This window comes from Pygocentrus nattereri, chromosome 4 (genome assembly GCF_015220715.1).
Source record: "Pygocentrus nattereri isolate fPygNat1 chromosome 4, fPygNat1.pri, whole genome shotgun sequence".
Classification (NCBI taxonomy): domain Eukaryota; kingdom Metazoa; phylum Chordata; class Actinopteri; order Characiformes; family Serrasalmidae; genus Pygocentrus; species Pygocentrus nattereri.
In genome coordinates, this window is record NC_051214.1 from 17,932,701 (window position 1) to 17,952,526 (window position 19,826).

General features: G+C 41.6%; 1 protein-coding gene across 1 annotated transcript in view; it reads right to left on the reverse strand.

Annotated features, from left to right (window-relative positions):
* The window catches only part of gtf3c2 (general transcription factor IIIC, polypeptide 2, beta), a 47,461-nt gene extending 33,615 nt beyond the window's left edge, over positions 1–13,846 (reverse strand). The window contains exons 1-8 of the mRNA XM_017701037.2: positions 13,560–13,846; positions 11,595–11,915; positions 8,447–8,750; positions 6,851–7,130; positions 5,120–5,214; positions 4,476–4,553; positions 2,077–2,175; positions 504–728 (exon numbers count right to left, since the gene is read on the reverse strand). Coding sequence (XP_017556526.2) covers positions 504–728; positions 2,077–2,175; positions 4,476–4,553; positions 5,120–5,214; positions 6,851–7,130; positions 8,447–8,750; positions 11,595–11,865 — 1,352 coding nt within the window. The 5' untranslated portion in view covers positions 11,866–11,915; positions 13,560–13,846. The remainder of the gene's footprint in view (positions 1–503; positions 729–2,076; positions 2,176–4,475; positions 4,554–5,119; positions 5,215–6,850; positions 7,131–8,446; positions 8,751–11,594; positions 11,916–13,559) is intronic.
* Between the last annotated feature and the right edge of the window lie 5,980 nt (positions 13,847–19,826).

Sequence of the window (19,826 nt, forward strand, 5' to 3'; positions counted from 1 at the left end):
ATATTAAACCCTATGGATTAAGAATGGGATGTCATATGCGTGTGAAGCCAGACGACTGAATACTTTTGGAAATACAGTGTAGCTACATAGTCTTAGAAACCAAAAACTGTATCTGTAATAGCTAAGTACAATCACTGTGTATATAAAGCAAGATATTTAGTACATTTAGTTATTTATTTATGCTTATTTATGCATTACAGTCAATGTCCCCCCATCCCAGCACCAAATTATACTTCAAATATGTAGTCAGTGTCTCCTCCAGCCCCAGTGCCTACATTTCAAATTTGTAGGAAACTCTGTAAATGCAACGTATTTTGTTTGCTTGATGCCTCAAACAGCTCAATACGGAGCTCAATGAAGAGTGTCCTTTATGTAAACTCAAGATGTGAAGTTACTAAGGTCTTTCGCTCAGAAAAAAAAAATACACAAACCTGAGTGAAATGTGTTGCTGTGTTACTCAAACCTACCTCAAACAGTGGTGAGTGCATTGCACAGCTTCTCACCTACTTATCTGTAGTTTGCCTAGATCCCACAGCTGGAGCAGTGTCTGCTCTGTGCAGAGCACATTTGCTTTGTGCCGGTCATCCCCACTTCTGTTGCAGTACAGCGCAGCATACTGTGTTTCTGCAGCACCTTCAGGGAGAGGGCACCACTCCATAGCCCAGACAGGACCCCCAACAAAGAACAGGGAGTCCCACCTCTCCGCATGAGGCGGCAAGGATTCAAACCTGCAATGAACTAAAATGACTAAAATGGAACAACACAGGAAAAAGTGACCCAAATCAGACTTGTTCTTTAGGTGCGACACAGATTTCAGTGATAATAGGATAAAAAACAAAACACAATCAATGTGTTTACATACAATAATCCAATAACTGCAGGAAGTCAGATTTTCTCAGTAATCCGTTCAACACGTTTACATAGACTTGAGTAATCAGATAACGGGAAACTCCAGGTCTACATGACTCAGACTGTAATCAGATTTCTGCTTTACATCCAGCCAATAAGCTCACAGAAGACGACTCAATAACGTAAACGTAATGTAACACTAACTTAAACCCTTTATTTCGCATTTGGTTTCAGAGCCTCTCCAAAATGTTTCACTGTGTCTTGTGGCAATGCTGCTCGTATATTTCCAGTACAGCTGTCTGATCTTGCGCATGTACAGACTGAGAAATCCAAAAGAAATCAGAGTAATTGCTCTGAGTAATTCTGAGTAATTCTCAGTTTAAATGCATTGAGAAACCTGATTACTGAGCTAAAATCCAGCCTCTTTATCAGATTTCTTAATCGAATTCCTAGATCAGAGTGTGCTGTTTACATGATTATTTGAATAATCAGATAACTGCAGAAATCTGATTATGATTGGATTATTGAGTGCATGTAAAACGCGCTCAACGAATTTGACATTTTCTATTCCAGTTTGGATCACTTTCATATGTAGTACTGAAGTCTTCTATCAGAACAGTCAGATTTATACAACTTTTACATCAATCCAACTTGGTGTTAAGTTAATCTTAATTCTATACAGGAAGCAATCAATCTTTAGGAAAGACGAAGGATGGCTGTGAGCCTGTGCCGCCTCCTTTTCGCTTGTTTACTTCTTGATCAGCATGAAGAGTGGAGTAAGGTTCTTGCGTATGCAGGTCAGTTCATGACTGGGACCTAACAGGTGTCAGACACAGCCCAGTTTAAAAAAGGGAAGCAATTAAACATAAAAACCGGATCTTGCGTAGTAAATTGCAATTGAGTACTCAGGCTTGCAGTGTGAAAGCAGCCATGGCGTTTTTACGTACTACATGAATATCCCACCAAAGCTGAAGCATTCTGAATGTTATACATTTGAAATGGAGAACTTCTCTGAAAGATTTCATGAATAAAAACAGTATTACATGATCAGAGCAGTGTAATCTCATGGGTTCTCTGAAAATTTCAGTGTTTTCACTTACCCAACACATCTAATTCAATTCATGAGGCAAGTATTTGGTGGTACGTGAGAAGAATCTGACATGTTGTAATGGCAGTGTTTGTGCTGCACAAGACATTAAAGACATTATTTTTTCTAATGAAAATTACCTTTTCATCGTATGTAGAGGACATTCTTCTTTGATTCCCTCGCGAGATAATGTAAAAGCTGCGGATTCCTCCTCCTGGGGTAAATACTTCTCTGCCTCACTGATAGAAATCAAAAATATAAAGAAATCAGCATTATTATGAGAAAAGATGCTGCTGAAACCAGCAGAAATCTTCACATATTACAACTTGATGCCTAACTTTAGGCTGGACTTTACATGGTGAAACTCAACTTTACTTGCATGAAACTGACATGAAACTAATTTGCACTTAAGTTTCATCATGTAGTGCATCATGCAACTGATGTGAAACAGTCAACAGTTGCAAGTGTCTCAGCTCTGTGGACCAAGTTTAACAAAACAGCCAGTCAAAATGCTGCTAGTATATGATGTGACCACATAAATTGATATTTTGATTGAGTTTAGTTGCTCAAGGGACAAGAAAATGAAACGGCAAACATGACAATCTATGCTGAAGCTAATGTTCTGTAATCAACTGGCTAAAGCCATTTAATGCGGTTTAAAGGGCTGCTCCACCATTTCTTCTTCTTCGTTAGCCTGCTGTTATCCAGAATTATACAGTCAGTTTACTTAAGATTATCGTCTAATTTTACAAAGAGCTCAGATTCTTTTGGAGTCCAAATGATTAAAAAAATACATTGTAGAAGAGGGGACCATGAAGCGGTCCTCAAAAAAAACGGAATACTCAGTAGTGCTTCAAGGGCAGGATAAGAAAGGCATTACCTTTAGAAGATTTACACAGAACAGATTTAAAAGTCAGTTACATAGTATAAAAATCATAGACAGATTAAAGACATACACTATATTTCCAAAAGTATTCAGTCGCCCATCCAAATCATTGAATTCAGGTGTTCCAATCAGTTCCATGGCCACAGGTGTATAAAACCAAGCCCCTAGGCCTACAGACTGCTTCTACAAACATTAGTGAAAGAATGGGTCGCTCTCAGGAGCTCAGTGAATTCCAGTCCAGTGAAGTCCAGTTGTGAAATTTCCTCACTACTAAATATTCCACAGTCAACTGTCAGTGGGATTATAACAAAGTGGAAGCGATTGGGAATGACAGCAACTCAGCCACGAAGTGGTCGGTCACGTAAAATGACAGAGCAGGGTCAGCGGATACTGAGGGACATAGTGAGAGTAGAGGTCACCAACTTTCTGTAGAGTCAATCGCTACAGACCTCCAAACTTCATGTGGCCTTCAGATCAGCTCAAGAACAGCGTAGAGAGCTTCATGGAATGGGTTTCCATGGCCGAGCAGCTGCATCCAAGCCTTACATCACCAAGTGCAATGCAAAGCATGGAATGCAGTGGCGTAAAGTGCCGCCACTGGACTCTAGAGCAGTGGAGACGTGTTCACTGGAGTGACCAATCACTCCATCTGGTGGACAAGTCTGATGGACAAATCTGGGTTTGGCGGTTGCCAGGAGAACGGTACTTGTCTGACTGCATTGTGCCGAGTGTAAAGTTTGGTGGAGGGGGGATTATGGTGTGGGGTTGTTTTTCAGGAGTTGGGCTTGGCCCCTTAGTTCCACTGAAAGGAACTCTTAATGCTTCAGCACCAAGAGATTTTGGACAATTTCGTGCTCCCAACTTTGTGGGAACAGTTTAGGGACGGCCCCTTCCTGTTCCAACATGACTGCACACCAGTGCACAAAGCAAGTCCATAAAGACATCGACGAGCCAGTTTGGTGTGGAAGAACTTGACTGACCTGCACAGAGTCCTGACCTCAACCTGATAGAACACCTTTGGGATGAATTAGAGCAGAGACTGTGAGCCAGGCCTTCTTGTCCTTCTTGTCTGACCTTACAAATGTGCTTCTGGAAGAACGGTCAAAAATTCCCATAACCACACTCATAACCCTTGTTGAAAGCCTTCCCAGAAGAGTTGAAGCTGTTATAGCTACAAAGGGTGGGTCGACATCATATTAAACCCTATGGATTAAAAATGGGATCATATGCGTGTTCATATGCGTGTGAAGCCAGACGAGCTAATACTTTTGGAAATATATGTAATTCCATGTATAGTGGAATAAACAAATGTGCAACTGATTGTTTTTAATTTGCATGAAAACTACGCTGTAACAACTTGTTGCATGAAAGCGTCAACACGTAACACCAGCCTTAGGATGAACCTACAGAATCCGTTACCTGGCTTAGTGGCTTAGCTAAACAGGTACAGCACCTTATACTTTTACTTTCATGCTTTAGATTAACAGCCTGATTGCTTTTTCCTAAAACTATGTTCAACTGTGAGGTACTTCGTATATAAGCCATATATAATATAAGCCAACGTAAGCTACATTACAGAGGAATCATCACTCCAGTAACAGTACTCCTACTTAAGTAGTAATTATCAGTACTCTCTCCACTCCTGATCAATACCTGTTGGACAAGAGACACCATTCACTAACTGAAGGGATCCACTCGGAGAAGACCCAGGAGGAGGAATGCTCTTCCCGACTAAAAACAAAATAAAATAAAATTAAATTAAAAAAATGTATTCAGGAAGCCAAAAAGAGGAAAGAATAAAAGATTAGTGAGTGCTGGGTAACGAGTCAGAGGAAGACCCGTGATCCCACGTATGTAATATTTTGAGTGAATTCTGGTCACAAACTGAATAAAATATCATCAGAAAAATGTAGAAAGTAAAACAAAACTCATAAATTGAGTTTCTGAACCAAAATGTCAGTTTCAGGACTTTTGATAGTGGCAAAACACCAATTTAGATCTACAGCTTGCAGCTTAAGCCCAAATAATTATTTAAGCATTTCACTTAAATGACGTTTTATGCATATGCATTCTGCATAAAATGTCTTCGTTTATCTTAAATAAAATGTTAAAGGGACAACTTATGCTTCAGAAGTAAATTTAAATTAAAATTTTGCAAATTAAGTGTTTAAACAAAGAGTATAAAAATTTTTTGGCCTTTCCACTTAAACATGGTGCTGAAGATGCGTCTGACTCACTTTGAAAAAGGAAGAACTGCACGTACAAACCCATAAATAATGCAGAAGAAAATAGCTTACAATGTTTTGGTGTTTCTAAAGGACGCCCAAACAGGTTGCATGGCACAGTTAGACAATCCATTACTTCCAACCAGCTTGTGTTTGTGAGCCGTCTTCTGTAATGAAAGAACACGTCCGTTCACACAGATTACATATACAGTACAGCGAGAAACCTTGTTTTACTATTGCACTTTCTTCTTTCTACTTTCTCTATATTCTCCTTATGTGCCAGGAAATGTATCATGTTTTACACATAAGCACAACTATAGGTTTACATTTACGGTATTTGACAGACAAGTAACTTACAATTTGATCATTTTACGCAGGAAGGTGAAGGCAGTGTTAGGAGTCTTGCCCAAGGACTCTTATTGGTATAGTTTCAAACATTATTTCAAGACAAGGCAGACAATCAAGAAACAAATAATTACAATATACAGTTTAACCTTAAGTTTATGCTGCTCTCCAGAAACTTTAAATACTGAAAAACAACATCTTGAAATACCTTCTGGTGTCCAGCTGATAGCACTTCAGTCCACATGTAATAAGTTATCATTGAACAAAATACTAGTTCAAACTTTTAAACGATAGTGTCAACGTCCCACTGAGCATATTACATCTTTACATGGGCAAAGTAATGTTTCCCAACATCTAATTTAACTAACTACAAAATCTCAGAATTGGATAATTGATAAGAAAAAAAAGACCTACTGCAAATATAAACAAATAAATAAATATAATAAGTAAACTGTGTAAATGGTTGTGCGCTCACTTGATGTAGAAAAACCTTTCTGCATATAAAAATATGCAATAAATTGTGATGGAAATGCATTGGCTGAAAACAATAGTTGGTACCAGTGGACTGACAAAGAAACTAATAACAAAAGTGTATGTTTATCAACACAATAAAAAAAAGATATATAATATTTCATGAACCATAATGTTTGCCAGTTTGTTCTCTTTCTGCTCTTTTGTGATGTAAAATATAGGCATAAAATTAAATAAACCAGCAACAAGAAGCTGCTCAACATTAAAGATTTCTCTGCAAACTTTCTCAGATGTGTTTTTATGAATGTGACAGAGTTTATTTTTCTTGCCAATGCAAAACTAATTTGCATCATACAGGGAGATTCAAAAGCATTCATCCGATTTCAAAGCGCCATATTTTTACAACCATGAGGTGCCGAGGAACCAATCACAATCAACTGTAAGAGGGGGTCATAGAGTTTCTGACCGTCAGTAGAAGATGACCCCCTTCAGTTTGAGAGGAGATTCGACCCCTGAGCAGAAAGCGTTCTGCGTTCTCCACGTCAATAAGAGTGAATCTGTTATAACTGTGCAGCGTGATTTTTCACAGGCAGTGAAGCTCCAACAGCTCAGAGCGTTCGTTGTTGGTTCCACAGCAGTGGATGATCCCTGAAATCACACTGAAAGAGCCGTGAGTGCAGCGGCGCCCGACACGCTCAATCCAGTATGAGTTTGACTGTGGTGTTGATGTCGTCCGTACAGCAGGAGGAGGTTCAGACTGAGACCTTGTACAATTACATAATAAACTTTATGCTCATTTAAGCCATTTACAGTTCACTGCATTGATCTGTAACGGTTCACAAGTGAAATAAATCATTTTGAAATCAGATTAATCTTTTTTAATCACTCTGTACTTTTGGGAAATTTATATTATCTGCTCAAATTCAAGTCAAGAGCAGTACAGAAACCTGGCTAATACCATGCTCCTAAATTATAACACATCCTTACCTTTTTAAACAAGTCTGACATTTCCTTTCTATACTCTTCTTCTTCTTCTTCTTCTTCTTCTTCACTATCCATTTCTTCATCGTCCTCAGGGTCAAAGTCAGTGTCATCACACTGGTCACTGTCGTAGTCCAGTGCTTTCCTCTTCTGCCCCCTCCCTCTTCCTGAGGCTTTTCTCTGAGCAGGACTGGCTGGCTGGTCTGGACTGTCTCTCTTTCTCTTTCCAGATGCCACATCAAAATGTTCAAGATCCTTGGTGATATTGTGGAGGTATTCTAGAGCACTGGAAATAATTTTAAAAATTCAGGGAGATTCAGATTAAAGAAAGGCATAACATTCAATTTAGATTTAAAGCATTTTGATGGATGTTTCAGACCAAGTTTGGGTGCCCCTGCTCAAATGATGTTCTGTTAACACATCCTGTATCACACTTAATTACTGTTTATTTGCTGAATTTACTATATGGGGAAAAAAAATTAAATACATTCTTTTTATATTTTATAAAATATAAAAAGGTGGCCATATACATATAGATCAGGCATAACATTATGATGTTTCTACGCTCATTGTCCATTTTATCAGCTCCACTTACTCTATAGGTGCCCTTTGTAGTTCTACAGTTACAGACTGTAGTCCATCTGTTTCTCTGATACTTTGTTACCCACTTTTACCCTGTTCTTCAGTGGTCAGGACCCCATGGACCCTCACAAGTACTATTTGGGTGGTGGGTCATTCTCGGCAATGCAGTAACACTGACATGGTGGTGGTGGTGTGTATGTGTGTGTTGTGCTGGTCTGAGTGGATCAGGCACAGCAGGAAAGTGAGTGAGGAGATCAGTGACGTAACTCTACTGTCCTACAGTGAACTCACTTCTTTCTGTATATCCTAACCAGCTTTAGCAGCGTTAAATCACATCTGCTCCTCAGAAGTCATGTTTTAGTATTAGTGCGTTCACAAGCAGCAACAGTGAAAGAAAGATCTGCACTGATTTAAATGAAAGTAAACAGAGGATTCTGTATGTGAGGCACTGGAGAGCAGGAGAACACTAGCTTCCCAGGCTAACTGGGATATCCGCCCAAAGATTTTTCCAGATTTGGAAGATGAAGCACTCCATACTGAGCCTAGTACTGCCTGTACTAGATCTATTTTTACAAGCTTTTTGGAAATAAACCTTTTCGCTTCCTGTAGTAAATTGAATCATTGGTTCATTGTACAAAATGAGCATTAAAATCCAAAATAAATGCTGATTCTTCTGTTAAAATATTAAACTGTTCTACTCATTAGGATCTGCTGTTTTTACCTCACACATAAATATATACTTTAAATATATACAAATATATATATAAATATATACTTTCATTTTGGCTACAACACCTGCCACTTTCATAGCACCAGTGCTACTTAAAATATTTACATCCCTGTAATATAGTTACAGCCCTGTAATTGTTAGGAATGACATAAGCTGTAAATATTCAATAAAGCTCAAACAGCTGTCTTGAATTCCTATTATTATGTTCTGAGCAAACTACAGTAGTAATGAATGCAAGAATCACTGCTCTAGTCTTCATTTCAACAAAAGTAAACGTTTGAGAACCGTACGCTTTGGCAGCTCTCCTCTTTGGACGGCCACCCGGAGTCATCTCGGGGCTTTCAGGAGCAGCAGGGCTGTCATGAAGTACAGGAGTCTGAGGAACTGGTTCACTGATGACTTTTAGCTTCCTTTTTGCGGGAGTCTTGCGTCTGGTTTCAGTTTTGGGCTCAGCGTTGGAAGCTGGAGCCGTCTTGGAGGTTTTCCTAATGTATCCTATCTTTTTTCTGCGTCCCCTTTTCCGCTTTTTCCGCTCCGGTGGTATGCCCGCTTGGTCATCGTTTGAGTGAAGCTGAGAGCTGTCTACTGTCTGTCCTGCAAAAGCAACACAGAAATGTTTAATATTGAAGCAACATAGCATGAGAGGGGGCAAAATAAGCCGTGATGTTACTTTTCTACTGCTTTAATACAGCAGTTAAATAAATACAGTAAGAAGTGAATAAACTGGGCCGTGAACGCGGCGTTTAATGTGTTTTAATGTTCAGTTCTCTCCTCCAAATTATAGATCCTTAACAAGCAGCTTGTTGCTACGTCAGAGTAACGAGCTCCGCCCACTCGCTGCACAGCCGGCAGTTCGTTCTCCAGCTCCTTACACTAAATTCCCAAACTGTCGTCACCACTGAGCAGCTTTTCAGTCGGCAGCTGTGACAGGAACAGCTAAACAACCTGGAATCAGCCAGAAATGAACCCAACACCATTTGCCAAACGTGTCGTCTGATCTTCAGAGTCTGACCAAGTCAGACTGAGCCATAAAACTGCCCCAATACAAAGTTCAGCTCAGTTTGGTCAGTTTTTTCCAAGATCAGTATTAATGTTTTGTTCCAGCCAGTCTGTAAAGCTTTTTACAGCCCATTTAGTTTGGCGAATGGCGTTGGGTTTGTTCCATTCATACAACACATATATAAAGTTTTTGGGAACACTGGGCACATAAGATTAAAATAAAACTAGCTCAGCACTAAAAGCAACCACTAGTATGAACTGATAGGCAACGACAGACACCAAAACAAGTGCAGATTTTCCGTTCTACCTTAAATGGTGCAGCAGTTACTTTCCAGCACCTCGCTGCCGCACCATTTAGGGTGGAACGGAAAATTCCAATACAAAGCTGGCGAATAAAAAAGATGATTAGCCTCGCGGTGAATGCTGTGCTTATTTTACCTGCAGAAGCTGTTAAAATCAGTCAGACAGACAGAGCTGTGCTTCCTTTGCTTTACTATAGTGAGGAAAACAGTCAGTTCGCCTGTTGAGTTTCTGCATTAAGAGTTTAAGTGCTGGGCGATGGTGCATTGATGATGCTGGCGATTCGCTTGTTTCCAGCTTATGGAGGCGAACCTGAGCTCTAACACTTCACTTGTCTTCCGAAATAAACCGAGCATAAACACAGTGACAGAACCTGCCGGTGCTGTTTATTCAGTTTACTGCACGAAACGTATCCATTCATATGAAAAATAAGCGACTGTGTAGAGTCCAGTCTGCAGTCAGACTCTCCACTTTGAGTCTAGAGTCTTTCTGAGTCATGACGCTCAAGTCCGAGTCAGAGTCCCAAGTCAAAGTCTAGCCCCAAGTCTTGCTCAGTTTTCTCGAGTCGAGTCTAAAATCATCAAATTTGTGACTCGAGTCCAAATCATATGAGCCCCCATCTCTGACTCTTACGCTGACCTTACACCAAATGACTTTTTCAAGTGATTTCACTGTCGCAGACAAATATCCAATGTTGGAATAAAATCATGAATCACATTGCGCTCATGTTATCTTGATCGTTTGGTGTGAGGTGGTCAGGACGGCCGTCTTAACTCAGTCTTTTTCTCGTCTTGACGCCGCGACAAAATCAACCATGTTAATATTATCGGAAGTTTTAAGTCTTGGCTCATGCGAATAGTGACGCACCAGGGGTGCGCATGAGTGCTTGCGGGCGAGTGCAAAGAGAGAGAAAGAGAGTGAAAATGTGGTGTGAGAGCTTGAAATCTCTCTAAAAACGTCAAATCTGCTTCACTTTAATGCAATAATCCAAAAACTGACTGCTTTGATATTTCAGGACTTTAAGAGTGGTTTTATTGAAGAATCATTGATGTTTTTTTCCTTTTTTTTTTTTGCTTTTTGTTCCACTGTTTGTTTTTTATGGTTTAGTTCATAACACCCAATCAACACTGCCGAATCGCTGCATGTTGTGTTGATGTGTAAATCTTTATATTGAATTCAAAAAGTAGCATTTTACAGGTTAATTATAAAGATTTTGGGTGATCATCTGCCAGAGTATACAGTTCTATATCTTTACATGCTCAGCCAATGTATTTTCCCCATCTGTACCGCTATAGTCGTGTGGTCATTCTGTCGGCTCCATGCTCTTATGTCCATATTACGAGCTCTACACATCTACAAACGTAGCTGTACTCAGGCTGATCCGGTACAGTTTCCACTGAATAATCACTGCTGAACCCCTGATGAACTGATTTTGGGTCTCAGAACATCCTTGTTATTATTTTAATGCTGGTAACGTTTTTCTGAGGGCATTTTCTCAGGACGTTCGCCAGCTTTTTGTTTGACTTTTCCCATTCCACCTTAAATGGCGCAGCAGTCACGTTCTGAACTGCTGCGCCATTTAAGGCAGAACAGGAAAACTCGAACAAGCAGCTGGCAAAAAAGAAGCTTCAGCTTCATGGAGGGTTGAAAGGCCTGATATGAGGAGGTTCACCTTAACTAACAGCTCAGTATTTTGCCTTGCTTGATAAATGTTTGTGATGGCTACTCACAGCTGCTGGACCATTTAAGGTATAACCGGAACATTCAAACAAGAAGCTGTGAAAAAAGCTGCTGAATTCAGCCTCGTAGTTTTAATGCTGGTAGTGTTTCTGATACGGAGTTTTAGTCGATCAAAATATCCCACCTAGAGGTTTTATTTATGAGTTTACCTGTAAATGTGTTCTACAGTAGAACATTTCAATAAGGTAGCCCAGCTCATCAGAGCACCAGCTCAGCCAGCCTGAGCTTTGTGAAGCTTAGTGACGTCAAATTGATGCGCAGTATTACAGCTCATTAACCACCTCATAATTCAGAGGATCCAGCGGTGTTCGGGAGAACTTATCGAACTTATCTAATGTTTAGCATTAGTCCATACAAAAATGAATGAATGAATGAATGAAACAAATCCACCAAACTTGCCTTCAGACACTTCCTGGTCATCTTCAGCTAATGAGTCGGACACAATAGACTCAGCCTCCGGCCTCATGATCACCTCAGAGGACTCACAGGCTACAGCCTGAGGTTCTGACTCTCTCTCTTGCAGGTCTGCCAGAGAACCTCCGTTCATGTTACAGGTGCTTGCACTATGCCCATGGTTCACCTGTCCACTTTGGTTCTTCTGGTCCTCCTCAGAGGGAAACCCCATCACCTGTCCTGTCTGTCTGCCCACCTCTGGGGCAGAAGCTGCCATCAGCAAAGTCTGGGGTTCACAGCGGTGCTGTGAGCGCAGCACAGCGGCACCTTAGATGGGGAAATCCAAAGAAAAAGTGATTACAGGTGTTTTGTGGACTAAAGACCGTCACTGCACTTCTCAGCAGAAACCAGGCTAAGGCCCCCCAACTATCACTCGCTGCAGAACCACAAGTCCAAAGGGGTTGAGTCGGAATTGATCCAACCCCCCTGCTCAAGTTTTCTTTTCACTGGTCTAAAATCATCACTGTGTTTTATCAAATAAATCCTGGAATTTCATAATAAGTTACAGTTAAAAGGATTTGGTATTGCTGTTGTTCCCATATGTATAATAAAAATAACCACTTTATTACCTTATTCTACCTGGTTTCTACACTCACTGGCTATGTTTATATGCAAAGATTTTTGCCAATCTGATTGAATGTAATCGGATTACAGATTCAGACTGACGTGTTTATAAGCTCACTCTATTCAACAATCTGATGAAAACGTTTACATGCTCACTACAAGTAATCCGATGCAAAATGACATGGACGCGTGGAGTAGCGCTTAGAGTAAACGTTACCATGACGGCAAACATCACGTGAGCCCAGTCAGAGTGAGATGAGCAGCAGTGAGCAGTGCTTGTTTTTTATTGCTTTAAAATGACGTCAGACTCAGGAAAACATCCTTCACGTGTCCTTATTAAAGAAGGCCGAGAGGAAGACGTCATGTTCTGAGACACATAAGCTGGATGTCCGTCCCACCGCCGTCTTTTAAAGATCAGAGCATAAACTTCATCTCCTCTGCAGACCAGTTCCATGTTGAACTGTATAAATTCTCACTGTGACGCAATGCACATGCAGAATGGACTTAAACTTTCCGATTGGGAACGTAATCGGATACAGGCGTTTACACTGATATTATTCTTCTATTTAACAGATTATTTACAGGATTACCCACCTCGATCAATCAGATAGAAATTGTATTCCGAACGGCCTCAATCAAACTAGACTATTCCGATTGAGGTGTTTACATGGGTGTATTCTATTCCAACTGAGCCATCATCATTATTAACGTTTTATTAGACTGCATTTAAACGTGGCTACTGTCCACTTTATCAGCTCCACTCTAGGGGAGGTGCTGGATCAGATCCAGCTGAATCCCCTGAACCTGGGGTGCACAACTCCGGTGTCCAGCAGAGTTTGGTGACTTACCTGCTGCAACAGACCTGATCACACATACCTGCTGATTGCCAGGTTAAGTGGATGTGCTTGAGTAGGGAAACCTCCAAAATGTGCTGGACACCGGCCCTCCAGGACTGGAGTTGTGCACCCCTGTCCTGGACTTTTAGCTCTGCAGCGACGACCAGGAGCCTTTCTTGTTAGTAACAGCGGCTACAGCTAACGTCCACTTAGCCACCAAGCTACATCCTGACATAAAAAAAGACCCACAGAACCCAAACCGGACGGGTTTAACTGAGTTTACTGTCTGCAAAAGCACAAAATATGACACTTTAGCTCAGTTCAGGTCCAGAAACGAGTGTAAAAAGTGAGCGCTGAATGATGCTGGACACTAATCTGGCTAAGCTAAGCTAACTGGCTAAACGCCTAGTGTTTTGACACTTTTTAACAACCGATCCGCTTTGATGTGAAGTTCTGTGGCAGGTGATGTGCCGATAGACATCTAATGCCGCCAGTCAGCGGCGGTACTCACAAAACACATAAGCCCTTTTTCCGGGCCGAGCGAGCGGTTCCTCGGTGGCTCAGCGCGTTGGACAACACCGCAGCAGCGCGCCGCCCCGGCGGCCTGTACGGGTTCGAATCCGAGTGGTGCTGAGGGGAAAAGCCGGTTCGGAGAAGCGGCTGAACTGAGCTCTTCACACGGCACTCGGCGCGGCGTCCAGCCGGAATGACCTGCGCAGCGACGTTCGGCAGAGCTTACCGCGTTTATTTTCCATTTCTATCCCTGAACGTGTCACGTCCGCCATGCTTAGGGCGCCTTGTGACCTGGCTCGCGATCGCCCCCTACACAGCAACGATGAAAAACTCTTCTTACCCTGTTCTTCAGTGGTCAGGACCCCCATGGACCCCCACAGAGCAGGTACTATTTGGGTGGTGGGTCATTCTCATCAGTGTTGTGCTGGACCGAGAACCAAAAACATCCAACCAACAGTGTCCTGTGGGCAGCGTCCTGTGACCACTGATGAAGGACTAGAGGATGACCAACACAAACTGTGCAGCAGCAGATGAGCTGTCATCTCTGACTTTACATCTACAAGGTGGTCTATGAGGTAGGGGTGCCTAATAGAGTGGACAGTGAGTGGACCCCGTGTTGAAAAACTCCTGTCTGATCCACTCACACCAGTGCAACACACGAACACCACCACATCAGTGTTACTGCAGTGCTGAGAATTAAGTTAGATTACAATTAAATGACCCATATTAGTCCCACAACAGGGAAATTTCACCTCCACATTTAACCCATCCATGAAGTGAAACACCACATATGCACTCTAGTGAGCACACACACACTTGCCCGGAGCGGTGGGCAGCCCAATCCGCAGCGCCCAAAGAGCAGTTGGGGGTTAGGTGTCTTGCTCAAGGACACCTCAGTCATGTGTTGCCGGCTCTGGGGATCGAACCGGCGATCTTCTGCTCACGAGGCTGGTTCCCTAACTTCCAGTCCATGACTGCCCCGCAATGACCCACCATCCAAATAGTACCTGCTCTGTGAGGGTCCATGGGGTCCTGACCACTGAAGAACAGGGTGACAGTATCAGAGAGAAACAGCTGGACTACAGTCTGTAACTGTAGAACTACAAAGGGCACCTATAGAGTAAGTGGAGCTGATAAATTGGACAGTGAGTGTAGAAACACGGAGATGGTCATAATGTTATGCCTGACCGGAGTGTGTGTGTGTGTGTGTGTGTGTGTGTACTTGGATAGCTTGGATGCAGGTATTTCATCTCATTTTCAGTTTTGTCAGGATATTTGAGAAAAGAAATGGCAAAAAGAGATTTTAACTTACTGTTTATTGTTTTTTCATTTCTTTCTTGCCTCCCAGACTTCCATGAGCAGCTTTTTTAAGCTGATATCCAGAGGGGCCTGGTGTGAAATGGTTTATTGTAGAGAAACTAACCAACTACAGTGGTGATATGAACCAGGGGTGGCAATGAGTTCAATGCAAATAGATTCATTTAGTTTATTACCCAAAACTACCAGCGAATGTCCTCTGAGCATGTATATGTGGGTGATGTTCACTCTTTAAAATGAGGGCTCTTTAGTAAAGACAGTGCTTCTGTACAGATCCATGAACACTCAAAGAACTGCTTCCCTGCATGGTGAAACAGTTCTTCAGATGGATGGAGGATGTGTTGGTTCTATATCGAGGCAAAAAGGGGTTCTGCTGTAGTTAAGCTTTCAAGCTTGTAATAGTAGAAGAACCTTTCTTGGTGCTTTATACCCACATGGAGAAAATATCCATCCATCCATCCATCCATCCATCCTTTTTCTAAACCGCTTCTCCATCATGGTCGTTGGGGGGTTGTTCAATTATAACATAACTACATTCAAATCCCTCTGAATGACTTCTTACACCCGGGTTTAATTATGCAGATTTTTAAAAATAAACTATATTGCCCAAAGTATTCGGTCGTCCGGCTTCACATGCATATGAACTTAAGTGACATCCCATTCTTAATCCATAGGATTTAATATGATGTCGGCCCACCCTTTGCAGCTATAACAGCTTCAACTCTTCTGGGAAGGCTTTCCACAAGGGTTAGGAATGTGTTTATGGGAATTTCTGACCGTTCTTCCAGAAGCACATTTGTGAAGTCAGACACTGACGTTGAATGAGAAGGTCTGGCTCGCAATCTCCATTCTATTTCATCCCAAAGGTGTTCTATCGGTTTGAGGTCAGGACTCTGTGCAGGCCAGTCAAGTTCTTCCACAACAAACTGGCTCAACCATGTCTTTATGGACCTGCTTTGTGCACTGGTGCACAGTCATGTTGTAACAGGAAGGGGCCGTCCCCAAACAGTTCCCACAAAGTTGGGAGCATGAAATTGTCCAAAATCTCTTGGTGCTGAAACATTAAGAGTTCCTTTCACTGGAACTAAGGGGCCAAGCCCAACTCCTGAAAAACAGCCCCACACCATAATCCCCCCTCCACCAAACTTTACACTTGGCACAATGCAGTCAGACAAGTACCGTTCTCCTGGCAACCGCCAAACCCAGACTCGTCCATCGGATTTCCAGATGGAGAAGCGTGATTGGTCACTCCAGAGAACACATCTCCATTGTTCTAAAGTCCAGTGGCGGCACTTTACACCACTGCATTCCACGCATTGCATCGCATTTGGTGATGTAAGGCTTGGATGCAGCTGCTCGGCCATTCCATGAAGCTCTTAACACTGTTCTTGAGCTGATCTGAAGGCCACATGAAGTTAGGAGTTCTGTAGCAATTGAATCTGCAGAAAGTTGGCGACCTTTGCGCACTATGCGCCTCAGCATCCGCTGACCCCACTCTGTCATTTTACGTGGCTGAGTTGCTGTCATTCACAATCGCTTCCACTTTGTTATAATCCCACTGACAGTTGACTGTGGAATATTTAGTAGTGCGGAAATTTCATGACTGGACTATAGTATATCTGTTGAATTCTTCCTAAAGCTAGATTTCCCTCTCAGCCAGCAGGTTCTAAAGCTATTATTTACTGGAGAACTTGTTCTATATTTTAACCCAAACAGGACAAAGAACGAGACACACATGCTGGTACATAAACAAATGTATTTACTTGACATATTGAAATGTATTGCAAAACGTTTGGCTAAACATTTAATAAGTAAAAGGACAACAAATGCAGAACACAAGTACTGCTACCACCATATCAAAGCTGACGAATGCATCAAGTTCCTCTTCCTCTCCAAATATTTGCTCAGTGGATTTAGATGTAATCTAAGTATAGAATGTCCACCATCTCAAGGCAGCCTAAAACTACTGATACATTTCTGACGTTTGATCTCGGTGGATCCTCTCATGCAATTTCACTTCTACGGTCACAGAACAGCGAAATGATCAGTGTTCGACGGTTTAATGGAACAGCAAGTGTAAAGGATCCTATATTCAAATGAGATGCTTTCTATACAGTTTATTTAATGGATATATATATATATATATATATATATATATATATGCACACACGCCTCCTTAAAGTTTGGTCATGTTAATAAAATCCTTCCAAAAAATGTGAAGTGTTCACTGACATTTCACAGTTAATGTCTAATGTTAGAAACTGCAGTAAAAACCAGAACCAAGATGTGAAAAAAGTTCTTCTGGACGCACTATTTGAACTCTATTAAACACCGATCAGGCATAACATCATGACCACCTCATTTCTACGCTATTTTATCAGATCCACTCCGCAGTCTCACTTTGTAGTTCTACTGTTACAGACTGTAGTCCATCTGTTTCTCTTGATATTTGTTGCCCATCTTACCCTGTTCTTCAGTGGTCCGGACCCCCATGTACCCTCACAGAGCAGGTACTACTTGGGTGGTGGATCATTCTCAGCACTGCAGTAACACTGATGTGGTGGCGGTGTGTTAGTGTTGTGTTGCACTAATTTGAGTGGATCAGACACAGCAGTGCTACTGGAGTTTTTCAACTCTGTGTTCACTCACTGTCCACTCTATTAGACACTCTTACCTTGTTGGTCCTCCTTGTAAATCTAAAGTTAGAGACGATAGCTCATCTGCTGCTGCACAGTTTGTGTTGGTCATCCTCTAGTCCTTCATCAGTGGTCACAGGATGCTGGTGGCTGGATATTTTTGGTTGGTGGACTGTTCTCAGTCCAGCAGTGACACTGAGGTGTTTAAAAATAAATGGACAATGTGTATAGAAACAAGGAGGTGGTCATAAAGTTATGCCTGATCAGTGTATTTACTAAAGCCATTGATATGAATGTAAATCAGTATCTTTAACAGTGATAGTTTCGGACATCTATAAAAAGTCTTTCCTTCATTCAGCTCCTCTCCAGTCTCGAAGTAACATCTGCAAGAACAAGCCTTCATAAAGGTGCTGTAACAGCATACTCTGAAGCCAGTGCAGCCAGAAAACACCACAGATACAAAAACCAATAATCACAAGAAGTTTTTCGGCCTGCGTCACCTCACGCCCCTAATCTGACAAAGTCACAAAGCACTGCTATATACATGGACAACAGTACATGCAGTAGGTTACACAGGACGATAAGGCATGAAACAGAAGTGAAAACAGCAGCAGCAGCAAACTATAAAGCTCTGGATCCGTTCTGGAGCTTCAGCAGCGCAAGAGGCAAAGTCTACGAATAATACAACAAAATGCTCAGCTAAGCATTCAGAACCGTACTGTTTTTGAGAAACACGTATGCTTGGATATTGTCAGCAGAAGCTGTGTTGCTGAACTACATCACTTTTTTGTTTAGTTTTTTTTGAACATGGACATTTGGAAGTCTTTCTACAAATGCCACTACTCTAAATGAACTAAGCATCACAAAAACTTTGTACCGGTTGTAGAACTGCCCCAAACTAAGGGTGCTTTCACATATGGACAACTAACATGAGTTGCGTTCCAAAAGCTGTAGCTTAGGTGGCCTGGGTGTGTTGGCTGTTCCAATCGGAAAGATTTTCAAATACAGCCCACATTCCGCCCATTTTCGAGGACACTACCAGAGTATTCTTCACACAAATGCCCGACTAGGCGATTAATTGAAAAGTAATTGAAACCGACATTCAGAAACTCTAACTGACGTAATCTTGCCAATGTTGGTTATTCAAAAAATCTGTTAATCCTTTCTCCACTCCCATGTTTCACTTACTGTCCCCTTAAAACCTCCTACTCCGTGTGTCATCACGCAACTCCACCACATCCACTCTGCGACATGGAAGATAAGGCTAAGTTCACCCAGCAGGTAAAAGCGGCCCAAATCTGATTTTCTCACCAAACCCGATTTTGTCTGTTCAGATTATCTTTTAAATGTGATCTGTATGTGACAGTCTGAACAGATCAGCTCCTAAACTGACCCGCGTGAGCGTCACGCTGCTTCATGCAGCTCATCCAGAGGTAAACACTCACAACCGCCAATGAACGCCAGTCGCTCCCGGAGGACCAGCTTCAACTTCATCAGCATCACAGGAGCCATCATGAAGCTTCACTGACTGACAGCTGGGCTCATCACCCAGAATGTGTTCAGCTCGCCATAAAAAGGGTGCGGTCACTTCTTCGGTTCACGTCCTCGGATTCTTTAAACATTGCTTTCAGACTTTTATCTGTTCTTTGATGCTGCAGCCTCGTTCTCCTGCGGCCGTGTTTGGACATATCTTTAGAAATCTCTTCAAACATGGAGGGTTTTGGACGAGTCTAAGTTTTGTACAGACATACCAGCCCAAATGAGTCTCAGGAACATGAAATTATGACAATTGTCGAGTTGGATTGATATAAAAGCTGCGTTGAGATAATTTACATTAAGATAAGCAGAACATATTTACAGTACAAACCTTGTCAGTGAACTATGAGGATGAAAAAAACCAAACAAAATCAAAATCAAAATAATCATTGTTTAATCGTAAGCGAGGTAAAATATTTAATTGTGATTTTTGATTGTGATTAATTGATTTGAGGTCATATCGTCCGGCACTACGCCTGACCTGGAGAATGTTCAAGAAAAATGCACGGCAGATAATTTAAAAAGACCAGTTAAACGTATAACATATTATTTCTTTGTAAGAAGGTGCAAATTGACAGCAGGGTGTGAGATGCAGCTGCTTTCAGTGAGTTCAAGAGTTCTTAGCTTCCTGGGGCCTTATTTCAGAAACTTCCTATCTTTTTGTCTTAAGTTAAGATCCAACAGGTCAAGATAAGATTTTTCACAAATTCGTATTACAGAAGCAAATCTGATCTTAATTTAGGAATCTTTTCTTACAGAATCTTATCTTATTTTAA